Genomic DNA, 25,205 nt, shown 5'->3' with positions numbered 1-25,205 from the left:
ATTTATGTTCATGATCACCACTGCAAGTTCTGCATATATAAACAATTATGCCTCTATATGCTGGATATCACTATTCCTAATAATATATAATTGTATGGAGTATATCGCGGCTGCGGTCTATGGGATGAATCGAATATATAATAATCGCAGCTCCATCATATATATAACCTCACCCGGGGAATTCCCGCTCGATCAATCCACATATCCAATTCATCTCCACCACCAATCCACTGCGCTTCTCACTGCATCGTCTAAATCGCCATTAGAAATGCCGGATCAACTGCCGTGGGTCATTGATGTCGACCGTGGGGGACTGCCCCTGTATTCGCCGTTGCGATGCTATATGGATGGCATCCTGCTGCGGTCGATACAATAACTGCCTGATGAACCGAATCGCGATATGGGTTACAGTTATAGCCACTTGGTTATGGAGCCAATCCTAGATATGTAAATCGGGTTACCAATCTCTCTATCTATAAGTTGGGTTACTAATCTTTCTACCTGCAAGTTGGGTTACGAATCTTTCTACCTATAAGTTGGATTACCAATCCCTCTACCGGTAAGTTGTGTTATTGAATCCTTAATATACATGTTGGGTTATGGGGTCAATCCTTTATATGTAAGTTGGCTTTCTTGATATACAACTTGGGTAATGGCGCCAATGTATATCTCTATATATAATATAAATCCGATCTCTAACCATAATCGAAATTCAATCCCGAACCCTGATCCAAATCTGATCCTGATCCCTAACCATAATCGAAATCTGATCCTGAACCCTGATCTAAATCTAGTCCTGAATCTGGATATAACAGTTATAATCTTCGAATATATCTTGCTCATGATCAATAATCTGAATAATATCATCGTGATGCGTTGTGGATGGAGATGATCAATTTCCTCTATGAACGGTGATATATATATACAATTCTTAATCATTGTAATGGCCTCAACGTTGCTGGATATGATGATATATCATATATGTTGGGGGGTATTGATGGAATGGGGACATAAATATATATAACCTCACGCGGGGAATTCCCGCTCGATAAATTCACACATCGAATTCATCTCTACCACCAATCCGCTGCGCTCCTCACCACGTCGCCCAAATCGCCGTTGGAAATGTCCAATCAACCCTCGCTCATCGTCAATGTCCACCCCGGGGAACTGGGCCTGCATTCGCTGTTGCCATGCTACACGGATGGAATGCCGCTGCGGTCCATGCAATAACTGTCCCATGATCGGAATCGCCACATGGGGATATTGACACCGCTCGTGCGTCTTCTGGTAACCACCGTAGCCGTTGCTCTCCCACTGTTGGCAAATCCACTGCGGGGAATGGCATCCAAAACATGCCGCATATGCCTCATACCCTCGCCGTCCGGCCCCCCGTGGCTGATGGACCACCTGTTCGATCACCTGGTCCATCCATGACTGCGCAATCTGTGCCTGTGGATGGGGACAATTGCCAATCCTATGGTGCGCTGGTTGCCCTGTCATCCCGCATAATCGACATTGCCCGGCCCACCGGTCAAACTGTTCCCGGATGGACTCGATTTCCTGTCCATCCGCCTCCGCGTGCTGCGTCTGTCGTTGCATGGGCCCCTGGTAATATGCCGTCGACGGGAATATGGGATGGGCCCGACGTTTGGCCATGGGGGGGATGGAATGGTGGGAAATGGCGCGTTTGCGTGGACCGGGTGATGGTGTGGGAATGGCGATATGGTGGCTGTTGGGACTGGTGAAATGGCTGGTCCGTGGGCGGTTATTTGGGCAGCCGTTTGGTCTGTCATGGATGGCTGAATGACTGGCTGGATCACTGGCTGGATCTCTGCCTGGATGACTGGCTGGATCACTGGCTGGATCTCTGCCTGGATCTCTGCCTGGATGACTGGCTGGATGACTGGCTGGATCTCTGGCTGGATCTCTGCCTGGATCACTGGCCGAATCACTAACTTCCTGTCTGTTATTCTGGCGGGCACTCAGCTAGCCATTGGGACTGGCATTCGGACTGGCGGGATTGGGATCTATACTACTCTGACACTGGTCACATATCGCCTCACCGTCCTCACACTGCTGCCGTGTATATCCATCCACCGTCCCGTCTAAATATATATCTAATGCCCGCCGTCGACAACCACCGCCAAGGTATTCCTGCACCCGCGAATCCACCGTGGGCGGATCCCCCCAACCCGCTCCGTGGCCATCGATTAACATGATCGCCTGGCTGGCGGCCCCATCGCGTCCGGCTCGTCCACTTTCCTGTCCATAATCCAACAAGGACCGCGTCCGGCCCACGTGGATCACCAGCCGGATATCGGGGATATCAATCCCCATTCCCAACGCACTCGTGGCCACGATCACCCCGGGATTCTGCTTCTGGAATGATGCTAACATCCCCTTTTTATCCACCGCCTGGCTGTAATAAGCGGGACATTGCAGTTGATGGGCAATCCGCTGGACGGTGGCAATCGTATTGGCATATATGACCACTTTCCCCTCGTGGAGCTGCTGAACGCGCTGCTGAATCCACGTAATCATCAGCTCGCTTATATCACAAGATGGCTCACCGGCGCCAATCTCGATCACTTGATATGCCACGTTGGTCCGGCTGGTCCGGCCGCGGAACCACTGGATCGTGGGGGAATCTAAATACATCCGCTGGCATAACAATGCTTCGCTTTCACGGGGCAAGGTGGCGGTTAATAACATGAGTTGGGTCTCCGCGCGGACCAATGCACCCAGCTGCGCCATCTGCTTCCGGAACTGGTATCCTTCCTGTAATATGATGTGGCATTCGTCGATCACAATGCGGTCCAGCTCCTTGGTCCACTGCTTCCGGTTAATAAAGGTCTGGAATCTCTCGCTCACCGCGGATTCCGGCGTCACCAATATAATCGATGCTCCATCGACGGGACGTCGCGAATCCCATTCCACACAGGAGATGCCCAAGGTCTGGCATCGTTGTTGGAGATCGGCACGTAATGCCACCAATGGAACAACCACAATGGTGGTGCCTCCACGGCTCATCCATGCGGGCAACATGAACAATAAACTCTTCCCCGCGCCCGTGGGCATGATGGCGACAATGGGACTCTGCCGCTGGACGATGGACTGAATCACGGCTTTCTGGGTCCCACGAAACGTGGCGGATGGTCCCATCATCTGCTGTAATGACTCGTCGAGATCCATGGCTCGGGTACGGCTCCATCGCTCGATCTGACTGGCCTGGGCCGTGTCCTGGAATGGTGTGATCTTGCCAGTGGGGATGGAACGGATGGCGGATGTAAACCCCAAAAACTGATGCCATTCCTGGCTGCTTTGCCGGAATCGTTGTCGTCGATCGGCCACTTCGCCAGCTCGTTCGGTGGTTTCCCGCGTATATACAGCTCCCGCCATGTGGGGGCTGTGTCCAGCCTGCTCATCCATCATCCGGGCCATGATCTGGGCCTCATCCTCATGCAAACCATCCTCCGTGGTGGAATGGGGGTCACGGCGAACAAATGCCCGTTCTGCTCGCATATATCGGCGGCTGATTGCAATGGCAATCTCACGGTACGATGCAATATTCAATGTCTGCCCGGACAATCCCACAGTGCTCTCCCGTTGTAATATCCGCCGCACCCGTTCCGAGGTCCATGTGGGTTCCCACGGCGCGGAGGCCCAGATATGGGGATTGATGTCCTCCCGCTGATGCATCCACGCGTCGATGCGCCGTTGAAATGGCAATACCAGCCATAAATACCATACCAGGAGCTCACCCACCTCTCGTGGTAAATATCGATGGATGATCTTGACGTCGCCACTCACCTGATATCCTTTAAGATACCGCGCCACCAATACCACCATGCCGTCCTCAATGAACATGTTCCGGATCCCACCAACGTGGCTATTCTCATGTCGAATGCTCAACAACTCCGGGGCACGAGCGGGTTGGCCCCATGTGAATTGGACCGCCGCCAGCAGCTTCTCCAAAAACGTGCGGATCCGTCGGTGGAATGCCTGCCAGCGGATGGGCTGAATGCCGTGGCCGTCGGCCTGGATCAATCGACGGCATAATGGGGGATGATCCTGGATATGCTGCCATAGCCAGCCGGTGCCATCGACGGGCCATGGGGTCCGCGGATCCTGCACAAAACTCCATTGGGGGTCCTCATTGAACGGGTTATCATATAGCTGATCCCATGGAATCACGGGCACCTGATCGGGGGCGCATTGCAGCAAATCCTCCATCAAGATCCGCCGTGCATCCCGTACCGTGTGGTCGACCATGCCACGGAACTGCCGCATTGTAAATTTGACATCTTTATATAACAGCTCATCACTATTCTGCCACGTCACATGGCCCTCCGTGGTGGTGTTGTAATGGATCTTCAACCCATACGTCCGTAAATCCAACATCCACTGCATTGGGCTCTGGGATCCACGCACCATGAACCGGTCCATCATCTGCGTCACCCACTGCAAACACCCTTTCTTGGATGGAGTGGCACGGGGGGATGGGGATCCTCCGTACGCACTGTCCCAGTCGTTCTCCTGCATGGAACTGGCGGGTTCGGCGTCTTCCTCGGTCTCCGCCAGTTCTATGGCTTTCCGGACCACCAGGAACCGGGCCAGTTTGATCACTTTCGACAAAATGGGCGGGTAATCCTCCGGGGTCCGCCATCCACCTCGATCGCGAACGCCCAACATGGCCATGGCACACACTAATGCGCAGTCGTATTCCCGGTGTACCACACGCTGGTTCAACAGCTCGATGCAAAAGTCCAAACACGCCCGCTGGATGGGGGTCAACGGTGGGATGGAGCTCTCCGGGATGGAGCCCGCTGGAATGGAGCTCTCCAGCTCGGGGTCATGGTGGATCTCCTCGCCCATCTCATCGTCGTCGGTGAATGATTCGTCGTCGGAGCCGGACGACTCACTGGATCCAGGGGATGGGCTGAGCTCCCATGGACGCCGCTGTCCAGGTTGCAAGACCATCGACCGTCCCGAACTCCGGGGTGGGATCCGGGGACGAGCAACCTGCACTAGTCGATTCCATGCGGCGTGTTGTCGTTGGGTGAATCGATATAGGGGATGTCTCTTGTCGGATGCACATTGCTGTGTCCGCCAAAAAAACATCAATATCTGCTGCCATGGACGAATGCGCTCTGGTATCGTCTCCAGATCCTGATATGCCTCCAGTGGCTGATACCGGGTTTGATGTTGTTCTGTCCGGATGGCTTCCATGCGCACAAACACGCCAGTGTGGATGACGGGCTGCTGGCTGATCTGTCCCACCTGGCCCATGGCTATCCATATAGCCTGGATGGCACGTTCATTGGGATCGGCAATGGGGGATTGATCTATTTGGTCATCCATAGCGGGCATGTCGATATATTCCAACAACTGGGTGCTGGAAAATGGGTGTAAATATAGCACCCAGCCGGTCCGACGGAGCCATGGATTGGCCTCATCGATATGGCCTTGCTGGATCCGCTCAGCAGCTTGCTTCTCGTACTCGGCATACTGCCGGCTGGCTTGTTCCCAAATCGTGGATCTGGATGCGGTGGGAATGGGATGGGAGTCCTCTTTGTCATCAATAATAGCGAAATACTGGGACCCCATCTTCCGGGGGAAGATTCGCTGGCATCGAACCTGTCGACATGCCTGTTCCTGCCGTGCCAGGATGGTCTGCATGGTAGATTGGGTAGGTTGGCCTTGGTGGGCGGTCCGGCTCCAACCGTGCTGCTTGAGCCAATGTTGCCGCATGGTGTCTATACTTGGACACACATACCAATATGACTCGGGTGATAACTGGCACTGCCAGCCGTCTAATGGACCAACGAGCTGGGGAATGACGTGTGTCCGAGTGGGGGGAATCTCCAACTCGATGGGATCAATGGCGAGATCGGGCCAGCTACGAACCTCATCACTAAGCTGGATCCGCACGGCAGGTGATATATAATTATGGGCACGCTGCAAATGGCCTTCAATCTGACTTGGCCAGACACCATACTGGCATTCACGGCATACCATAACGGGGAAATCCACCAGTCGTGCAAAATATGTATTCTGGAATGGAATGGTGTTCATTATGCTATCGTTGATGGTGATATATAATACCTAAATTTGAACGATGGAGTCAAATGGTGGAAGTGAATGGAAATATATTGAATAATCTATGGAATGTATAACAAAATAAACACTGTCTCTATCTAGCTACGCACAGACCACATCTTATTTGAACAGCTAGTTAGCTTCCGATGTGTTAAGACATCACGTGACTACTAGTGATTCCGAAGCTAATATAGTTTACCCCTAAGTTAGATAGACTCTAGTTAATAACAAAAAAAGAAGAACGTGGAGAACGCTCCATTAAGAATCATCATCCCCCGAAGGGAAGCGTACAGCTGATATATCTACTACTGCTCACGATCCTTGGCACCCGGCTCTTCACCAAGAGTTCCTTTACATGGTAGCATGTCCAAGGTCTGGGTTTGTCGGATAGCTTAACCGCGTCTATCTTCGAATAGGTCTGGCACCTCAGGGCGAACAATAGAATTAACACCCTATTGTGAGCAAGCAGTTAGTGGAATATTGGTGTGCTGTATCCTCGATTCTCGGGACTTGGACAGCCTGATCAACCTGTTCAGAAACGAGTTTTGGGCTATATAGCTACGTGACCCCGAGGGGACCCTGATTTGAATTGATTCTGATTTCGAATTGACTGATCGATGACACCGAGACGAGACGCACAAGGACGGTTTATTTCATCGGAGAATACCCCAGACGAATCTAGACAAGACACCTCACCGGAGGGCCAGTTGCAGAGCGAGCTTGCCAATATGTCGGGAGATAGGGCTAGTGGTCAAGAGGACCAGCAACAGGATGCGATTCCTGATTACCCTGGACCGGAAAACGTTCGGATAACGACCTTTGAGATAGAGAAGGCGGGCCGGTCGAACATAAAGAATTGGAAGCTGCGGATGCAAATATTCTTAGAAACACAAGATTGCTGGGATGTGGTTGAATTGACGGAGAAATACCAGAAGGACCCTGAGAAGGTTCAGGCCTTGTTTGCGAAGAAAGGGTGGAAATCAGCCAATGGGAGAGCGAAGCTGTATATTCTAGGGAATATTAAGCAGGACGATATCTCGACCGTTAGGGATTGCAAGCTAAGTGGTGAGATGTGGGCTTATATTCGGAAGAAGTACGAGCGGAAGACTCACGTTGATATTATGATGGCGATTCAAAGGATAGTGGATTGGAAGAAGTCTGCGGAGGCAAGTATGGAAGATTCGCTACAGCAATTGGAACAGCTGGAGGCTGAATTGCGAGATGTAAGCGATGGTCAGATCAAGCTAGGAGAGCTGATGATTCTGAATTTCTTCTTAAGAGGACTCCCGAAGGACTATGAAACAATCACTTACGCCATTATGGGAAGTGAAACAATAACTCGAGAGAATGTACTGTCGCGACTACAGGTGCAGGAAGGCATTCTTGGTCAGAAAGAGAAAGTTATTGAATCTGCCAATCGAATCAGAGGATTGAAATGCTGGAATTGTGGGAAGGAAGGGCATAGAATGAGTGAATGCCCAGAACCACGAAGCAAGTCTGATTCGGATGAGACTGGGAAGCAGTCTATAAGGAAGAAATCGGACCACCGAGGCAGGAAAAACCATAGACGTGGACGTGGAGCTAGGGAAGGCTCAGGCAAAGACAAAACGCAGGTTAAAGGCAAGAAGAAGCCTTACCGCGGATCGGCTAGGAAAGCTGATTATGACTCTGATTCCGATGCTGGATCAACGACTGAGGATAGCGATGGTGAACGGGCTGCCAGGGTTGAGATGGTCTCCCCGGATGAGCAGGCCCTAGTCGCAAGAAGCAATGGTAAACGGGATGTTAGGATTGAGGAATCCTTGGAGCATGCCCTAGTTGCGAAGCAGGTCCTAGTCGAGAAGAGCGATGGTCAACAGGCTGTTAGGATTAGGCAGGAATCCTTAGAACAGGCCTTAGTCGCAAGAAGCAATGGTAAACGGGATGTTAGGATTGAGGAATCCTTAGAGCATGCCCTAGTTGCGAAGCAGGTCCTAGTCGAGAAGAGCGATGGTCAACAGGCTGTTAGGATTAGGCAAGAATCCTTGGAACAGGCCTTAGTCGCAAGAAGCAATGGTAAACGGGATGTTAGGATTGAGGAATCCTTGGAGCATGCCCTAGTTGCAAAGATCAGTGAAGAGCATGCGGAACTGATTGATGAGTCAGTTAAGCGAGTGAGGGATACTCGTTGGGTAATTGATGGTGGTGCAACATGTCATTGCACTGGAGATATCAAATGTTTTGAGAGTTTGGATCGCAGGTATAAAGGCCGATTGGGAACAGTGAGCAAAAGTACCAAAATTGATGGAAAAGGGTTGGCTGTTATACCATTAGAGAATGGTCACTGTGCAAGAATTCGCGATGTTATGTATGTCCCTGGGATGAAGGGAATCTATTATCAACCCAAATGTTGCATGTTGATGGAATATACAATTCTCATGAGGAGAATGGGTATCGATTCTACCGGGAGGACCGGAAGACATTGGCAACGGGTTATAATATTGGACGGACAAGCTATCTAGGTACAGTAAGGTATCAAGATGCTTTGTTAACAAAATCGCAAGGCCAAAATAGGGAATTTATGGCATTCTTGGCACAAGAGAAGCAACCAGACTGGGAATTACTACATCGGCGCTTTGGTCATGCTGGAGAACGCAGGATGCGTAGACTAGCAAAGCGATTAGGGATAACATTTAAAGACTCAAAGGATTGTGAAGTGTGTATCCAAGCAAAGAGTGTTAAACAACAGAATAGGAATGCAGTTCCTAAGACAAAGAAACCGTTGGAAAGAGTCTCAGTGGATTTCTGGGGACCATATAGGAAAGGCGAAGGTAAAGAGGCTTACTACCTGTCAATTACGGATGATGCTACTCGATTCTCGTGGATTCACATTACTGATAATCGACGGTTGGAGACCGTCCAGAGAATATTGTCTCGATGGATGAGGAGACAAGAAAGGGAGCTAGGGGTGTTCCTAGTTAACATTCGACTCGACAATGCTAAGGAATTCGTTGCATTGAAACCTTGGGCAGAAGATCTGGGGATAGATCTTGAATTTACAGAGTTTTATACACCAGCGCAGAATGGTGTTGCAGAGCGGTTGAACCGCTTATTACTAGAAATTGCGAGATCCCTGATGATAGGGATGAATATTCCAAAGGTGTATTGGCCATATGCACTTGAAATGGCTAACTTTATTAGGAACAGGACTGTATTCCTGAAGGGGAGTAAGAAATCACCTTACGAGGCTTTATTTGGTGAAGAATGGAAGCTTTCAAAGTTCCGAGTCCCCTTTTGCAAGGTTTGGTTTCATATTAAAACAGACGATAAGCTCGAACCTAGAGCAAAGGAAGGGACATTAGTGGGCTTTACAAAGAGCTCAAGTCAATATGTCATTCTCGATCGCCAAGACAGGGAGCATAAGGTGACCAATCCCATCTTTATGGAAGACGAATATGGGTTCTTGAGTAAGGAATCTGGGGAACGTGGTGAAATTGAGACGTCACAACAGAAACCTTTTACGATTGGACAATCTATTGGACCTATGATCGAATTCCAATCCAACAAGGGCGCTGAGATTCCAACACAAGTTGATATTGAGAATGAGATATCTCATGATTTAATTCCGGAAGTCCGCACAACTGATGAGTTGATTCCAGAAACCCCTACAAATCATACATCAATTCCGGAATCATCTACGAATCCGGAACGTATATCAATTGAATCAGAATCTACACTCGCGCCAACCACTACTCTCCGTCGAACTGACCGAGTTCGAAAACCCACGCAGGCTGTTCTTGAATCTGCAGCAACTGAGGCAATATATAGACGAAAAAGCCGGCAAGGAAGACGTCAAGAAGCACGGGAGGCGAGTAAGGATACTACTTCTCGCACATCTCTTGCACGGGAGGCTCGTCTTCAGGAAGTTGCAAATCTAGCAGTTGCAATTGAGCTGCTATTAGGAGACGATGATGAATTTGCTTATAATGCTGTTAAAACTGAAGGGGAGATCCCTATACCACAAACATATGAAGAGGCAGTGAATGACCCAAAATTTGGCTCTCAGTGGCGAAAGGCGGTTGAACTTGAAATCCGGAATCTAATTCGATTTGGAACATGGCGTTTTGTCAAGAGACCAGATCACAAAGCTGTGATATCCTGCAAATGGGTATTCGATATTAAATATCAAGCAGATGGGCGTATCGAACGATTTAAAGCACGTCTAGTTGCCAGGGGATTCTCACAACAGGAAGGACTTGATTTCGAAGACACCTTTGCCCCGGTTATACGCTTGGAGAGCTTACGAGTACTATTTGCTATTGCAGCAATGTATGGACTTACGGCACACTTGTTAGATGCAACAAATGCTTTTGTGGGCTCAAAGCTAGACAAGCAAATCTATATGGAAGTTCCAAAGGGCTTACCGAAGAGCCTACAGCCAAGAAAGGATGAAGTATGCGAATTACTTCAATCTCTATATGGGCTTCGACAATCTGCAAACCTTTGGTGTCATAAAGTCAAGAAATTTGTCACTTCTATTGGATTCAAGCCATCAACCGCGGATCCTGGTACCTTCATCAATGAACGAGGGACGATTATTGCTTTATATGTGGACGATATCCTGGTTTTCAGCAAGAATGAGAAAGCAATCGAATTGACCAAGGAAAAGCTCAAAGAATTCCATCCAATGAAGGATTCCGGACGAGTCAACAAGATCCTAGGAATCCGAATTACATGGTTAGACGGATCTATTCGTCTAGATCAGGAATTCTATACTATACGAATCCTGGAGGAATTTGACATGTTGGAATCAAAGCCACAGATGCTACCATTGAGTCCTAATCTCAATCTAGATGAGGATTCACCTAAGCTATCTCATGAGGCTCATTCTCAATTCCGACATGCTATTGGTCGACTAACCTATCTCGCTGGAGGAACTCGACCAGACATTCAAAGGACAGTTAATCGATTGAGTCAACATCTAGTTGAACCAAAGGAGATCCATTTCAAGGCAATAAAACATCTTCTTCGCTACCTTCGAGGCACAACTAATTACGCAATTTCTTATTTGAAGGGGAGCAAGGATAAGAAGCTGGTTGGTTATACTGATGCCGCATATGGCAATGCATCAAACCTACGTTCAACAACGGGTTATATCTTTATGCTAGCTGGAGGTCCTATATGTTGGTCAAGTCGCAAGCAGCCAATTACTGCGACATCTTCATCCGAGGCTGAATATATTGCTGCGGCTGATTCAGCAAAGCAAGCAATATGGCTACGTCATTTTCTATATTCAATTCGGAAACCGGAAACTTATAAAAATGGGCCAATACCTCTTTATATTGACAACACCTCGGCGTTAAAGCTAGCTGGGAACCCTGTGATGCACAGCCGGAGCAAGCATATCATGATACGATATCATGTCATCAGAGATTTCATTGAACGTGATGAAATCAAGCCTATCCATATTCCTGGAGATCAAATGCTTGCGGATAGCCTCACTAAGGCAGTCAATCCGAAGATATTGAAGTGGTTTGTACAAGAGCTACGGCTACGAGATTAGGAGAATTGAATCTTTGAACCATAACGTTCAAGATCATCAGATTGTCAGAACGAGCGTTCAACACCCTCGAATTTTGATTTATTGTTATTTTCATTCATAATTTTCATTCTTTGGATATTGAACGAAGGGGAGTGTTAAGACATCACGTGACTACTAGTGATTCCGAAGCTAATATAGTTTACCCCTAAGTTAGATAGACTCTAGTTAATAACAAAAAAAGAAGAACGTGGAGAACGCTCCATTAAGAATCATCATCCCCCGAAGGGAAGCGTACAGCTGATATATCTACTACTGCTCACGATCCTTGGCACCCGGCTCTTCACCAAGAGTTCCTTTACACGATGCACCCCAACAAAACGATCTTACCGGTAAAACTCATTAACTTTGCTATACTTCTACAGGATATTAACATGGTCGATCATGGTGAAAACTTCAGCGTGTGGAGATAAATGGGTAAATAATAGTTGATGAAAGTTTCATGCGGATTGGTCGTAAAAAGTTGATTGTATCCTACGTTTTTCGGTGATTGTATCCTACGTGCTAACCCCAGATTTTTGTTAGTGAAAAAATAACCCTAACCCGAACCCTGATTGTATCCTACTTGCATACAATCAGCTATTTTGGATAGGGCATATTAAAATAGAAAACATAACATGAAGAAAAGAAGGAAAGAAAACAACAAGATTCTCAGCTCGTACATGCAGTTCATATAGGGATAAGGAGCTCGCTGGTTCGGTCAATTCCTCCGTACGTTCAGCACCGTCTCGGTGCTTGTGAGGGAACTTCGTGTGCCATTCCCGTATGTTCGGGGCTTGCTCGGTAACGCTGGTACGGCCTTGGGAATAGTATCCCGGATGCATTTCCCAAGGGTGTTATCCTTAGGTGTCATGCTCAGCGCCTGTCCGGTACTCGGGAATATCTTCACGTGTCGCACGTTCTCGGTGAAGGCTTGACTGCCCGAACCTATTTCATATGAGGTCAGCTCATAACATAAAGTTTACTCGCGACCCAGGCGGTGTAATAGTATCTGCACCTTAAATGCGCTTTACATATAACATGCTTGAGCTTGAGATCTTGTACGCTCTTAACAATCTCTATGGAGAACCCTTTGAACATCAACCCCTCACGGTTATACCTATAGCCGGTTTCGGTCACTTTTGCAAAGAGATATGCTGGAGAAACGGTGTACGACCACACGGCTATACTAGGAAGCGTACGTGTAGCATATGGACAACTTTCCATTTAAATCTTTGCAAGGCCTCGTCCTACAACTTGCTAAGTGATAGCCATAATTCATAAATCATGATAGATAAATAGAACAATGATTTCTAGGTTGGCTTCAAACATGTGGTATCATACTTCTTGCTCCTTTCTTGCTTTTTTCCCGCCCATTATCGAAAACTTCAGTTGTAGAGTGTCACAGTATAACTAGGACGGTTGTCTTAATAGAAGAACTTAATCTATTCTTGTTGGTTTAGCTGTATCCCATATCACTAAGCATAGGACAGTGAGCAAGGGCGGTCCAACTGCCCTTACAAGGTGAGTCTGCTTATAGCACAAATTCTGTATATTATAATGACTATCCCCCAGAAACGTAGGGGGATGGGGTGGATGGATGGATGGATGGATATTTTATTACGCCCGGAGGTGCTAACCTAAAGGGCACTAGTGTGCTAATTACATAATCATTTCCCACAAATCTGGCATGAACTCGCGATAACCCATAATTTTGCTTCAACATATGTGTGCTTGGTGTTTGGCTTCTTTGGTTGGTTTGTTAAGAGGTCCCTTGTTAGGGTTTTGGCCGGTAGATGATCTTAAATGTTAATTTCTCCAAGTGTGCAGTGTCCTATCTTCGGCGGCTGCAGCGAGATCTACCTTAGAAGGGAGGGAGGGTTGGGGAGGGTTGGCGAGGGAATATCTTCACTTTTCACTGCGATGATTAGGATTCTAATTCAAGTCCTTGTTCCAATCTTCCTGTGGCGATTGCGAACTTGATTGCTGCGTGGACAGCTTTCATATCTGGTTGCCATCGCTCGGGGTCTGAACGTGATTTACCGCCCAGGAAGAAGGATAGATTTCCTCGTCTTGATTCTGTGTATTGATTCATGTCTTCTCGCATCGCTGTCCATTGCGTGCAGCGGAATAAGAAGTGTTCTATTGTCTCGCTTGCTTGGCCACAGGCACAGCGATTTAAATCTACAGCACCTATCTAATATAGATAGCTGTTAAGCCTCGTCATTCCTGTCCGAAGTTGAGCTAGGATCTTTGCCTCTTTCCGATTCAGCCTATTATATAGGTTTCTTGTATGTTTCCCTGGGAGGGCTATATCAACCGTTCTGGAGTATCTTCCGACGTGTTCTGGGAGAGTCCATTCCTGTTGCCTTTCCGCAAGAGCAAGCCTAATAGCTGTGGATTTTGCTTGGTGTGGCGGTTTTTCTGGTGGTGATTCAACTCTTGTTGCTTTCCGTGCCTCTGCTTTTGCTTGCTGTTTCACAGCCATGTCTAAATATATTGGAATCCAAATTGTGACTACTACATTTCCTTGTTGTTGTAAGTATTGAACCCGTTTATATATCCGCTGGATTGATTCTTGGCCTGATTGTTGACGGGCGCCAAAGACAATGAGAGTTGGGTGGTTTGCGGTCGCCTGTGGCAAAGCCTTAACAAGTCCGGTCAATACCAATACCATCTTCCACTAGTCTTTCTGTACCAGTGGTGATTTTACCCATTCTTATCGGCAGATCCCCCGACCAAAAAAGATCTGCTGCTATCAACATCTCTAGAGTTTGCACCTTAAGCCAGCTGCAAAGGCTTTACATCATGGGGCGATACCGCTCTAGGATGGATGTCCTAGGGACCTGAGTACGAGTCAGGCACAATGCATTCCTTCTCTAAGCTGACCGACATGCGCATCCGTCCTCTCGAGCCACCACCAGATCTCCGTAGGCCTCCTCCAAAGAATGTGTTGGCGATACCCCATGGTCCGTAGAATCAAGGTCAATGTCGGCGATACCACACAGCCGCGGTCCAAGTACGAGTTGGAAACACGAATACCGGTGTCATACCGGCGCCCGTGTCAGCGATACCACGCTGCTGTGGCCCAAGTACGAGTTGGAAGCAGTGACCCGATTCAGAACTATGGCCTAGGTACGAGCTAGGAGCACACCCTTTGTCGTTACCCGCTGGTCATCTGCGTAGTGCTACGGCCCGCCACTTCATTGGTACAACGAAGCAGTTTCCCGTTACCACTAAAGGTCTCCCTCTAGCAGCCGACCATGTCTTGCAGAAGCTAATACTCGTACAATCCGCCTGGCATCATACTCGTATGTTTGACTCCTACTAACCTAGCCCAGTTCCCACCGTATGCCTTGATACTTGGAAAGCGGTGCGCTGTGTCTGATCGGATTGGTACATGGTTCGGTCTCAGTGTGGGCCTTGCCCTTAACACATCCGGCAACCACGTCTCCGCCAGCCTTAACAACTTCCATTACTCTCCAAGAGCACTTAGGTTTCGTTCCCGCCCTCGTTGAGACAGCTTTATTAGTGTCTGCATAACATTGGGGTTCTGTCTCAATCTCAGAGCGGGCTGAACTCGAGGGTGCCCTGTCACTCCCCTAGAACAGGTTTGTGTCGGGTGGTTTTCCTATCCCGGTATCCCTCTGGCGATCACTTCGGCTTGCACGCAAGCCCCTAGGCATCTGTCGGATTGGTGGGTTTACTCCAGGCCAATCCTAAATAGTATCTTATATGGATGGAAAGGAAGAAGTGACTAGCAAGATTGTATATATTCAGTTGTTGCTCTGTCTGAATACATCAGGTTCCAAAGCCGGGTTTATATAGACATATTGGCGGGGTGATTTTTGTGAGCTATCAAGAGGGGTAGACATTGGGCTGAAATCTAGGTGCCCAAATATATATCCTAAGGTCACTAGCTGGCCTTCAAGATGGAGAGTCCAGTCTTTCTGTCTCGTTGGATATCCGGATTATCTGACAGCATCTTTCCTGCGCTGCAGATGAAAGATTCTCGGTTGCCTCAGCCCATCTTTCAATCGACTGCTCCACTAATGTGGAGAGGTTTAATATGGTGTCCACTCGGATCCATATGCACGGGTATTCTACGCGTCAGATTCCGACGCGTAGGGTAACCCGCGATTATACGCGCTAGATAAGTAGCGCGGGAGCCTCCTTTCCATACCGCGCAGCGGAAGAGCGCGCATAAAGTAGGAGTGTGAAGAAATAAGAGTGTGAAGAAATAAGAGTGTGAAGAAATAAGAGTGTGAAGAAATAAGAGTGTGAAGAAATAAGAGTGTGAAGAAATAAGAGTGTGAAGAAATAAGAGTGTGAAGAAATAAGAGTGTGAAGAAATAAGAGTGTGAAGAAATAAGAGTGTGAAGAAATAAGAGTGTGAAGAAATAAGAGTGTGAAGAAATAAGAGTGTGAAGAAATAAGAGTGTGAAGAAATAAGAGTGTGAAGAAATAAGAGTGTGAAGAAATAAGAGTGTGAAGAAATAAGAGTGTGAAGAAATAAGAGTGTGAAGAAATAAGAGTGTGAAGAAATAAGAGTGTGAAAAATCAGTCTATCATATTCGATCGAACCTTGATGTTACGACACAGCAGCCATATTGCCGCTTATTACCATATATAGTTAGTTCAGCGGGCAGACTCACCGCTTAGACTTCCTATGTATTAGGTAGATACGCTGGCACTGCTGGCAGAGGCTGGGGGAAGACGAATCATCAGTTTATGCCTCTACGGATTTCCTTGTAGGATCGTAGACCACATAACACTTGAACTATTTGGGAAATGCGAAAGCTCCGCCAAACCGCCATAGGCAACAGCGAATAATCACGCCAACAATCCTGAAATTTATGACAAGAATTATTAGGTCTTATTTTACTGTACTGCGGCGAGAATCGTATCTTTTTGGTGAATACAATAGGAAGTGTCACGTGGAATGAATCACGACTAAAGTCGCAGCAAGCACCTTGATTGGCGGCGGATTTGCGACGTGGAAACTGGTGCCACTGATCGCCAGGCGTCAACCAGGTGGGGTCGACGAATACACCCTTCACATCGACACTTCGGCGGAGCCGATAGTGTTATCGTTGAATACTGCACTTGAGCCATGGCGCCATCGAGATGGCGGCGACTGATTCAATTCGGAGAAAACCGTATAGACACTGTACTTTTTCACTCCGCGTTCTACCCTTATTACGCTGATGTAGGAAACAGGCCGACGGCTCTTCGAAGGCGGAATTATTTGAGGCGCCTGCGCAAGGTCTGGAGGTCGTTGCGGAGGGAGAGCAGCCGGTCGTAGAGTGCTAAAGCCATTTATAACATCCTAAAAGTTCGCACTAACATTCTCCAGCATTGTGGCTGTCCATGGCTTGAATGGACACCGCGACAAAACCTGGACGGCAGCGAACGGCGTAAACTGGCTCAGCAATCTCCTCCCGACCGATATCCCGAACGCTCGTGTCTTCTGCTGGGGATATGATGCGAACACGCATGACGACCGCGTCAGCTGCCAATACCTCTATGACCACGCAACGCAACTGGTATCAGATCTGTGCCTTGAAAGAAGGCTTACAAATGTAGAGTGGAGCATAAGCAGAAGTTGAAGATGGTTCTGACATTGTTAGACAACACAACGGCCGATCATCTTTGTGGCACACAGCCTTGGTGGTATTATTGTTAAAAGTGTTAGTCTACCATTGAATCCTTTGTTTCTGTTTCTATCTATATTTTGTCTCATCGTTCCCTAGTAGAACACAGAAGAATAAACCACCTGCATCATGAGAAATTCCACCGGATATTGCTCCAGTATATCAGGCACGAGTTCAAGCCAGTCGGGTTTGAATCTGCAGGCGATTGTAGCATTGCAGAAATCCCATAACTCCGGATACCATCCAGCACTTTCCCAGTCCAGCAGACTAATCCTAAATTGCGGGCATACGTTGCGATCCCCAAACCTTTCAACCATAATATTCTTCGGCTGAAGATCACCGTGGGTGAAAACAGAGCGGTGGCTGTTCAGAGTCCGGTCAATCATATTTCGCAATAATCGAATGTATTGGTCTGACTCTGTCTGGCGAATTTTCTCGATGATTGCAAGATTCATGTCTCCCTGATTTGCGAAGGGACCAGAGATTTTAGGGTCTAGACCTTCTGTCCAGAATATTCCATCAAGATAAGGCTCGAGATTCAACATCCCGAAGGTGCTGGTATACTGCGTAGCTCCGTAATGGCGTCTTTAATCAAGTTGCTTATTGTGGCTTTTTCGACAGGGTCAAGGGATGGTAATAATTTTTCAAGTGTATGACCTGGGAGATATTCCATGATAATATAAGTCTTATTGGTGTCGGGGTCGCGGAAGGCTGCGTGGACTTTTGGGACTGGAACTTTGCTATTTGCAGCGAGAAACTTCATGTTTTCAGCTTCGATGAGGGGTATGCCGTAGCCCATTTTCACTGCGAACCGCTCGTTCACCCGTACGACTTTGGCGGACGCGTCGGGCGCGCTTATGAGTTCCGTCGCCGCCTCGATCTCAGCAATAGTTGGTAGGCAAATGGCCTCGGAAGCCGTTGTTTCACTTGACACCCTATAGCTTGCAAGAAAACGGAGATATAGCACTGGAGCATTCTTGAAAATTGGTTGAGATTGAATTGGACCCGAGGCTTTTGTTGATTGATATAGAAGAGATCACATGATCAAATTTGGACGGAAGCGTGGCTACCGACAACTCTTCACTCGTCGTTTTTTACTTCCCGTCGTCAAGGGTCGGTTAGTACAGTAACGCACCTGTAGCGATGTCTTCGAATTTGACACGAGATTTTGTAAAATATTACACGTGTTTCGACGTTGTTTCCGTATGGAATGCAAATACCAAGGAAAATGTACGTGTGTCGACATTTTTGAAGAAATCCGTGCCAAGAGTCTCAAACATTTTGAAACCGGCTGAGTGTACAGCCCCACAGTGGCGTTGCACGAAACATCTCTAAGTTAGCCACAAACCGACTTCTAATTTGCCGTACAATCTGGTCTGCCTTTGAACTTGTGCCTTTTGATTCATCAATCATGTTCAACAATCACCAAAACAGCGGCGGCGCAATGCAGGGCATATAGCTGGCGAGAATATCATCTATAAGGATTAGGCTTAGCGGTAACATTCGTATTTTAAGGATATTGTCGGAATCCGTGTATTGTGTATTATCCTTGTAACACCTCTTGCTTAACAATATTGTATGTCTGTCCATGTTGTTGTTTTTTCTGACCAATGTACGAGTGGGCGTGGGCTTATACCCTTCGTTGTGGGCCCCTTATCGCTACTCTCTGCCAAGGCACTAGTATACATTTGAGCTTCTCTAATTGGCCAGATTCTTGCTTGAGCAGCATCCCAGAAAGGATTAGCCTGCCTTAATTACCAGGCTTCCAACAGATATCTTCGCCAGCTATAACCCGGTTCTTGGTCAGTGCGTATGAAGCACTCTTTCTCCGGATTTCGAATGTATCCTTTTTCTCATGGGCTAAGCCTGATTAGTAAGATGCCAAGGCTTAGTTCCAACATGAGCTGCTCAGGGAGCGTGAGCCCGGACTGAAATCTACTCAGTGAGCGGGACCATGAGCGCCCTCACAAAAGCGACGGCAGCTGAAAAAGGAAAGCCCCACCTGGCAGGAAAAATCAAGTTCGTATAGTTGCCTAGGTATGGATGCGAGACAGTATATTATTCTTCCCAACTATTGTCTTGTCAATATCAGTGAGTCTGCTCCTTTCCTTACAATGGGCCGCCGATTCAAATTCACGAAACGATCCGTTCCGCCTCGCCCCCCACCGCCACGTCTGGTGCCTAAACCGGAACTGCCTCTCCGTGATGAAAGTCTCGGAAGTTCCATGTCAGAGAATGATGTTCAGGAGGTTCTACACTCTGCGGCCACAGAGTTTAAACCGATTTCAACTACTTACGGGCCTTTTGATCTTTTTGCGGCTATTGACCCGGTTACGGGAGACTCTGTCGTTCATCGCGCGGCGTCGGTTGGAAACACTCAGTTTTTGAGTGGTTTACTTGGATGCTGGGGTAGAAGATGCGGTAATGATAAGAAGCCATTAGGATCATTCTGGGTTTTGATGACGCATCAGAATCTTGCGGGGGATACTGCTCTTCACGCCGCAGCTCGCCACGGTAGCCTCCAGGGCGCAAAAGCCGTTTATAGACTCCTTCATTGTGGCTTTGTTCATGACGAGGAGCACGATGAGGAAAACCCCCCACCTGAGGAATGGGAGTGGGATTTTCAGGAGGATTTGATCTTTGTTTACAAAGCCGTGATATTTGTCTGTGCAAAAAACAAGGATGGACTAGATGCTGCGGCTCTCGCTCAGGAAAGTGGGAATAATGCTTTAATTAAATGGTTTGAGGATCTACTACGAAGGATCGACCCTGATGGAAAACGAAACGACGATAGTTACATCAAGGGCGCTTGGACAATGGTTTTGAAACATTACGGATACTATATTAAGATATAGTATCCTAATAGCTGGAAAGGGAGAATGAACGCAGGCATTGTATGTTATATATTGTTCCAAAATTTGATTTTAGTACCAAGTTCAAATGTCCCTGCGTGTAATAGATATCAAAAGAGAGCGTGTTTTCGTTACCCCTGTGTAGTATAGCCAGCTTCAAACTCGATCCTATTACCAGCATTGTCAGGTGGCCAGTTGAGTGTGTAGTCGTATGCTACGGCAGCCAGAGCAAAAGACTCTGGGTTCTCCGAAGCGTTATCAAAATCGAGTCCCACGATTTTATTGGGATTTCCTCCCTCGCCCTTCAAAAGCCCATAAACCTCTCCCGGTGGAGGAGGTGTGGTTAGCTCATTTCCCGATACAAGATGAAATAGCTCATGTAATAGTGTTGTCGCCGTAGGCGTGACATCCGAAAGAGTTTGGGCATTCTTCAGGCCAGTCTTTACACTGGCCCTGGGTATAGGATTTGGAGCCACAGATCTGCGGGCCACGTATTTTATTCCTCCACTTCGGGCGTTCGTCGTGCCAAAAAAAAATGGGCAAAGCGTGATACTGCTTGGATTCAACACATGCTGTGTGCCTCCTGCGTACTTGCCGCGGCTGCACATTCCTGTATTTGGTCCGCCGTATGACCGATCGAAAATATATGCGTGATGCTTATAGCTCCAATACTAACAAATCTTTATCAGTAGGATAGAACCATGAATCGAAGGTGAATATATCCAACATACTGGAGGAGCAGGAGTATCCAACTCCGCCTCTTCCGTTTCTTTTTGTTGCATATTCCGATAAACTTCACTATCTCGTATTAGAAATGGAGCCCCCCCTGACTCCACGTTTGGATATGTTTCTCCATTTTCATCCTGTGCTGGATCATTCATAGTCTTTTTCTGAAGCCAGTTATGAAAGCAGAAGAGGAATGGTGTATTATCTCTACTTTCATTGTCGTAGGGGCCGCCATTCAAGATCCAATCCGAAACCTGTTTATATGCACCTGGAAATGCGAACGTATAAGTACAGTTCGACTTTCATGACGAGGTCACTCACCTGATATGTCCTCCAACTCGTTTTCATTCATCGGCGGATTCTGCACCTGAAAGAAGGAATCAAGGAGAAGCCGCGCTTCAGCAACGTTGTTCTTGTAGTCTGAGACGAGTTGACTACCGATAGTACCAAGGTCGTAAGCGTCTTGAAGAATCTGTTGCATGTTTGCTTGGCCAACATAATTGCATCCGCCTTGGTTGTTGGTGGTAAAGTCCACTTGGAACAGTTCGCCTACAGGCTTTATATTTTGAGCAGCGATTGAGGCTACAAGGCCAACAATCACGGTGGCGTAGAGAAAAGACCTCATTGTCTATGTTCGAGTGTCCCGTGAAGGAGATCACAAGTCAAAGTACAACAGTGGTGGTAGAATTTATTGTAGAGTGACCGGTAATATACAACACTGAAATCGGTAGGCTGAAGTCCGCGAAAGAAGATAGACTCAGAAATTGAACGAAATTCACAAGTGGTAAAACACTCCAGATTATATAAATCACCCTCATTAGTAACTAGACCAATGGCTCTGTTTCTCAATGTTGGAACATATGTTTCATGTTTCGTCCAGGTTGCAAATGCAAGAGTTTCTTGTTTCTTAGCTGTATTGATTATCAATTACCTAGGACGCCACCAGACCGGCTAAATGAGAATGATCATTTACAACTCAATATGTATAGTAACAGTCAAGTTGACTTTTTCCTGCAGAGCACTGTAGATAGTAGCTTGAAGGCCTGTCGCCTATTACTGAGAAATGATTGGAAGATTACTTTGATAACACCCTCGTGTCGGCTTCAATCTTGGAGGTGATGCTGTTGCTGGCTGCCTATCATTGGCAATTGTGTCCTAAGTAGGACCGTTCGAGTAAATAATACTAAATATCATGTAATCTATACGCTCATTTATCGTTTATCCAAGGGAGATATCCTGACTATGCATTCGCTGGCTCGCGGGTACCGTGAATCGCATCCGCCATACGGATCTAGCCAGCTCTGATAGGCCCCAGTCCGGTGTTGGAAATGGAGTACAGATGCATGCATATCAGTAATATGCATGTCCTTACTAGCCTGTTTTTAAGGCAGACTTCGAATATCCTTGCTTGGTTTATAAATACATCCGTACTCAAAATCAAAGTATTAAAACTAAGAATGCCACGTAGCGTGGAGAAAACTGGCTCGTAATAGGTACGATTAATAGGATGGAATATTTAGTAGATAATCAGATGCAAGCCACTGTGTGACTGCCACTTAGGTAGTAGTAGGCGCCTAATATTTTCTGTCTAGTCAAGTACGTTTCCTATCCTCGGGATACTAGAGAACAAGATAATGCTGTCACGGTAATGAGCAAAGCGCCACTAGTTTGGGAATCGTATCAACTAGAATCAATATTAGTACACCGTAGAATGTTGGGACATTCTCGCCCCCCGATCGGCCATCCTCGGGATGGTACGTGCTCTCCCAAGCCAGAACAACATATTAGTTAGCCCGAGAGCCTCATCCTTTCCTTTAGTTACCCCAATATGGATTCTCCAACATATAATACGTTTAAGGTAATACTGCATGTCCTATACTACATCATACCAGTACCTTACTACGATCCCGGCCTCATGACCAGGACCCTATTTAAACCACCAGTAATCAATAAAACTTAGAGGATACTTGATGTAACTACATAGTATACAAGGTATTTATGCGGCGTAGGACATGCAGTATTAGGTCAACTACAATACATAGTAGTAATTAATTCTTAGTATGCGTGATTGATGGCGCAGACCCGAATCTCACGTATCCGGTACAGAACACCGATTGTTCCGCGCCTTAGCACGCCACAGAGAAATAACATAACTATCCCCATACACTACGAAGAGGTCAGCAGGAATAGAACCTGATTCTTGAGCTCACACCGTAGCGCTGTTGGGCTGCCCTCGTAGAGTTGCATGAAGTGTCCCCTCAATTTTATAGAATAGTTGTTATCATGATTTAGGTTGCTGTATGTCCTACGCCGCATAAATACCTTGTATAGTTACATCAAGTATCCTCTCGGTTTTATAGAATAGTTGCTGTCATCGTGGACTACTATGTACGAACATGACTCCATCTTAACGAATAGGAGTCTTGGCCGATCATTTTATAATACAGACACAGTTACAGTAACGTAGAACAGCATATTTATCACATGTCACAGCATAGTGCATATACTTTAGCGGCCGCGCTCATTTATTGATCCTGTGTACCAGAGAACGACTAAAATGTTCGATCCCATTGGCCATTACGGATCTGTAATAAGTTACTGTTGCCTACTCTAGCGGACTAGAGCACAACAAAGGGCATCAGTGACACAGTCCGGATAGGATCATGGCAGCTCGAATCTCGAACCATAAACTATTTGTCTTATCACATATATTACATACGGGAACAGAATGATGAAGTTCAACGTAGCAATGATCCAAGTGCCTCCTATATTTTGCTCATCACCTCGGCCCTATGCAGCTACTGCTTATCAATCAGCAAGTGCTTTCCAGAGAGTTTTTGCATGATAACCTATTTTGTCGAAACACGGCGGGAGGTATTGTAACTAACTAAATCTCACAGATACACCATTGGGTTATGAGAAATCAAACAGGGAATTCATCCGACATCTCTGGAAAGTTGATCGCCCGTCAATCTCTTCACCTACATATATTTACGGACGTGCAATGTAGATTCAAGGCTTGAGGAGTCATGTATTGTATACAAATTGTAAGAGATCACATACGAAACGAGTAAGATGAAAAACAATTCGCCAGGATCTTGTAACTTTAGAATCAATTTATCCTTGCGTTTTATCTTATAACTGCAAAGATTCTGTAAGGGTTCAGTAGCCATAATAGAAATGAGTGTGATTGATGCTGCTAGCACTACTCATTATTTTAATATCTTAATGTTCCTAACAATCTTCATCTCATATCCGGGCCTTCAAATATTGGAAGCCGAGCAAGCTTTGATTTAAATTGTGTTGGTAGCATGCCCAATGCAAATATTGTTTAGCAAGAGTAGCCTCCCAGTTGCGCTTCACTTGTCGCAAGAAAGCCCCATGGCGGGTTGCAGTAGTTGCCATTGCTCGCGTCTATGTCGAATTCATAAAACCAGCCTACTCTTATAGTCAGGAGTGTCCTTCAAGAAGTATACAAATCATTTATTAAGTGAACAATATGCCACGTACCGTTTGCGCATTGGCATACAGCATAGTCAATGCCACAATCTGGATCCTCGCTGTTATAGATTTTCGATCAGTATACAAAGGTGAGAAAAGATGTGATGATGATATAACAAACAAAGGATAGCATCCTGAAGCCACCTGACGTTCCTCAACAGAAGTGGGAGCAGCGGCAACAAAGGCCATAGGAAGAAGTGCGACGAGGGCAAGTAACTGCATGTTGGTCTTGAAGTGGCAAGAGAGGATTTCTTTGGTGACTAGGAGAATTTTCGTAACTTTGCTTTGAGTTTTCTAATCCTGAAGACAAATCTACAAGTCATTGAGTGCTTTCTCCGGCTATTTATGTCTCCTGCTTTGGCCACCAGGTCTTACCCTCACTGTTCACTTGGATACATCTTTCCACCTTTCAAGTTGAGAATAATGGGGCTTTCATCTCGTGCTGTATGTTCCTGTTTTGATTAGCATGATTGACTCATGTCATGCCGGAGAGTCATATATTACAGTCACAGTAGGGTATTATATTATCAGTCGAACCATGATCCGCATTTACAACTACGGAATACTTATGTTGCAATGTCGATTGAACTAAAAATTAGCCCTGCCCAGGTGTCTGATTGACTTAAATATGCACCAAGAATCACGCCGGCCGCGATGCTGCAGCAGAAGCACGTGCAGCAGGCCATGAAGCTCTGGCAGTATGGTTTGATGGTTTAGCGCAGAGGCTTGATTATGCGAATATGAGGACAGATAAGGACTACATGGAAGATGTAAGGCAGGCAGCACTAGAGTTACATTACTATAATGATGAGC

At 46.8% G+C, this 25,205-nt stretch overlaps 7 protein-coding genes across 7 annotated transcripts; 2 read left to right on the top strand and 5 right to left on the bottom strand.

Moving 5' to 3' along the window:
• Window positions 1-1,026: 1,026 nt before the first annotated feature.
• On the bottom strand, window positions 1,027-1,659 carry EYB26_010065 (uncharacterized protein; the record flags this gene model as incomplete). The annotated part of the gene is made up of 1 exon (XM_054269310.1): window positions 1,027-1,659. One exon carries the CDS (start codon window positions 1,657-1,659, stop codon window positions 1,027-1,029), a length of 633 nt encoding a protein of 210 aa, XP_054125285.1.
• A 330-nt stretch (window positions 1,660-1,989) lies between these two features.
• Window positions 1,990-6,078, bottom strand: EYB26_010064 (uncharacterized protein; the record flags this gene model as incomplete). Its single annotated transcript, XM_054269309.1, has 2 exons — window positions 4,328-4,464; window positions 4,524-6,078. The coding sequence occupies 2 exons, from the start codon at window positions 6,076-6,078 to the stop codon at window positions 4,328-4,330; spliced, it is 1,692 nt and encodes a 563-aa protein (XP_054125284.1).
• Window positions 6,079-16,772: 10,694 nt separating this feature from the next.
• EYB26_010063 (uncharacterized protein) lies at window positions 16,773-17,430 on the top strand (the record flags this gene model as incomplete). Its single annotated transcript, XM_054269308.1, has 5 exons — window positions 16,773-16,829; window positions 16,880-16,965; window positions 17,016-17,241; window positions 17,290-17,349; window positions 17,416-17,430. The coding sequence occupies 5 exons, from the start codon at window positions 16,773-16,775 to the stop codon at window positions 17,428-17,430; spliced, it is 444 nt and encodes a 147-aa protein (XP_054125283.1).
• A 421-nt stretch (window positions 17,431-17,851) lies between these two features.
• EYB26_010062 (uncharacterized protein) lies at window positions 17,852-18,112 on the bottom strand (the record flags this gene model as incomplete). The annotated part of the gene is made up of 1 exon (XM_054269307.1): window positions 17,852-18,112. One exon carries the CDS (start codon window positions 18,110-18,112, stop codon window positions 17,852-17,854), a length of 261 nt encoding a protein of 86 aa, XP_054125282.1.
• A 1,315-nt stretch (window positions 18,113-19,427) lies between these two features.
• On the top strand, window positions 19,428-20,168 carry EYB26_010061 (uncharacterized protein; the record flags this gene model as incomplete). Its single annotated transcript, XM_054269306.1, has 1 exon — window positions 19,428-20,168. The coding sequence occupies one exon, from the start codon at window positions 19,428-19,430 to the stop codon at window positions 20,166-20,168; it is 741 nt and encodes a 246-aa protein (XP_054125281.1).
• A 128-nt stretch (window positions 20,169-20,296) lies between these two features.
• On the bottom strand, window positions 20,297-21,516 carry EYB26_010060 (uncharacterized protein; the record flags this gene model as incomplete). Its single annotated transcript, XM_054269305.1, has 3 exons — window positions 20,297-20,836; window positions 20,897-21,159; window positions 21,213-21,516. 3 exons carry the CDS (start codon window positions 21,514-21,516, stop codon window positions 20,297-20,299), a joined length of 1,107 nt encoding a protein of 368 aa, XP_054125280.1.
• Window positions 21,517-24,222: 2,706 nt separating this feature from the next.
• EYB26_010059 (uncharacterized protein) lies at window positions 24,223-24,614 on the bottom strand (the record flags this gene model as incomplete). Its single annotated transcript, XM_054269304.1, has 3 exons — window positions 24,223-24,329; window positions 24,402-24,451; window positions 24,514-24,614. 3 exons carry the CDS (start codon window positions 24,612-24,614, stop codon window positions 24,223-24,225), a joined length of 258 nt encoding a protein of 85 aa, XP_054125279.1.
• Between the last annotated feature and the right edge of the window lie 591 nt (window positions 24,615-25,205).

This window comes from Talaromyces marneffei, chromosome 8, assembly GCF_009556855.1.
Source record: "Talaromyces marneffei chromosome 8, complete sequence".
Taxonomy (NCBI): domain Eukaryota; kingdom Fungi; phylum Ascomycota; class Eurotiomycetes; order Eurotiales; family Trichocomaceae; genus Talaromyces; species Talaromyces marneffei.
Note: the sequence above shows the minus strand (reverse complement) of the source record. Positions and strands in the feature narration are given on the sequence as shown.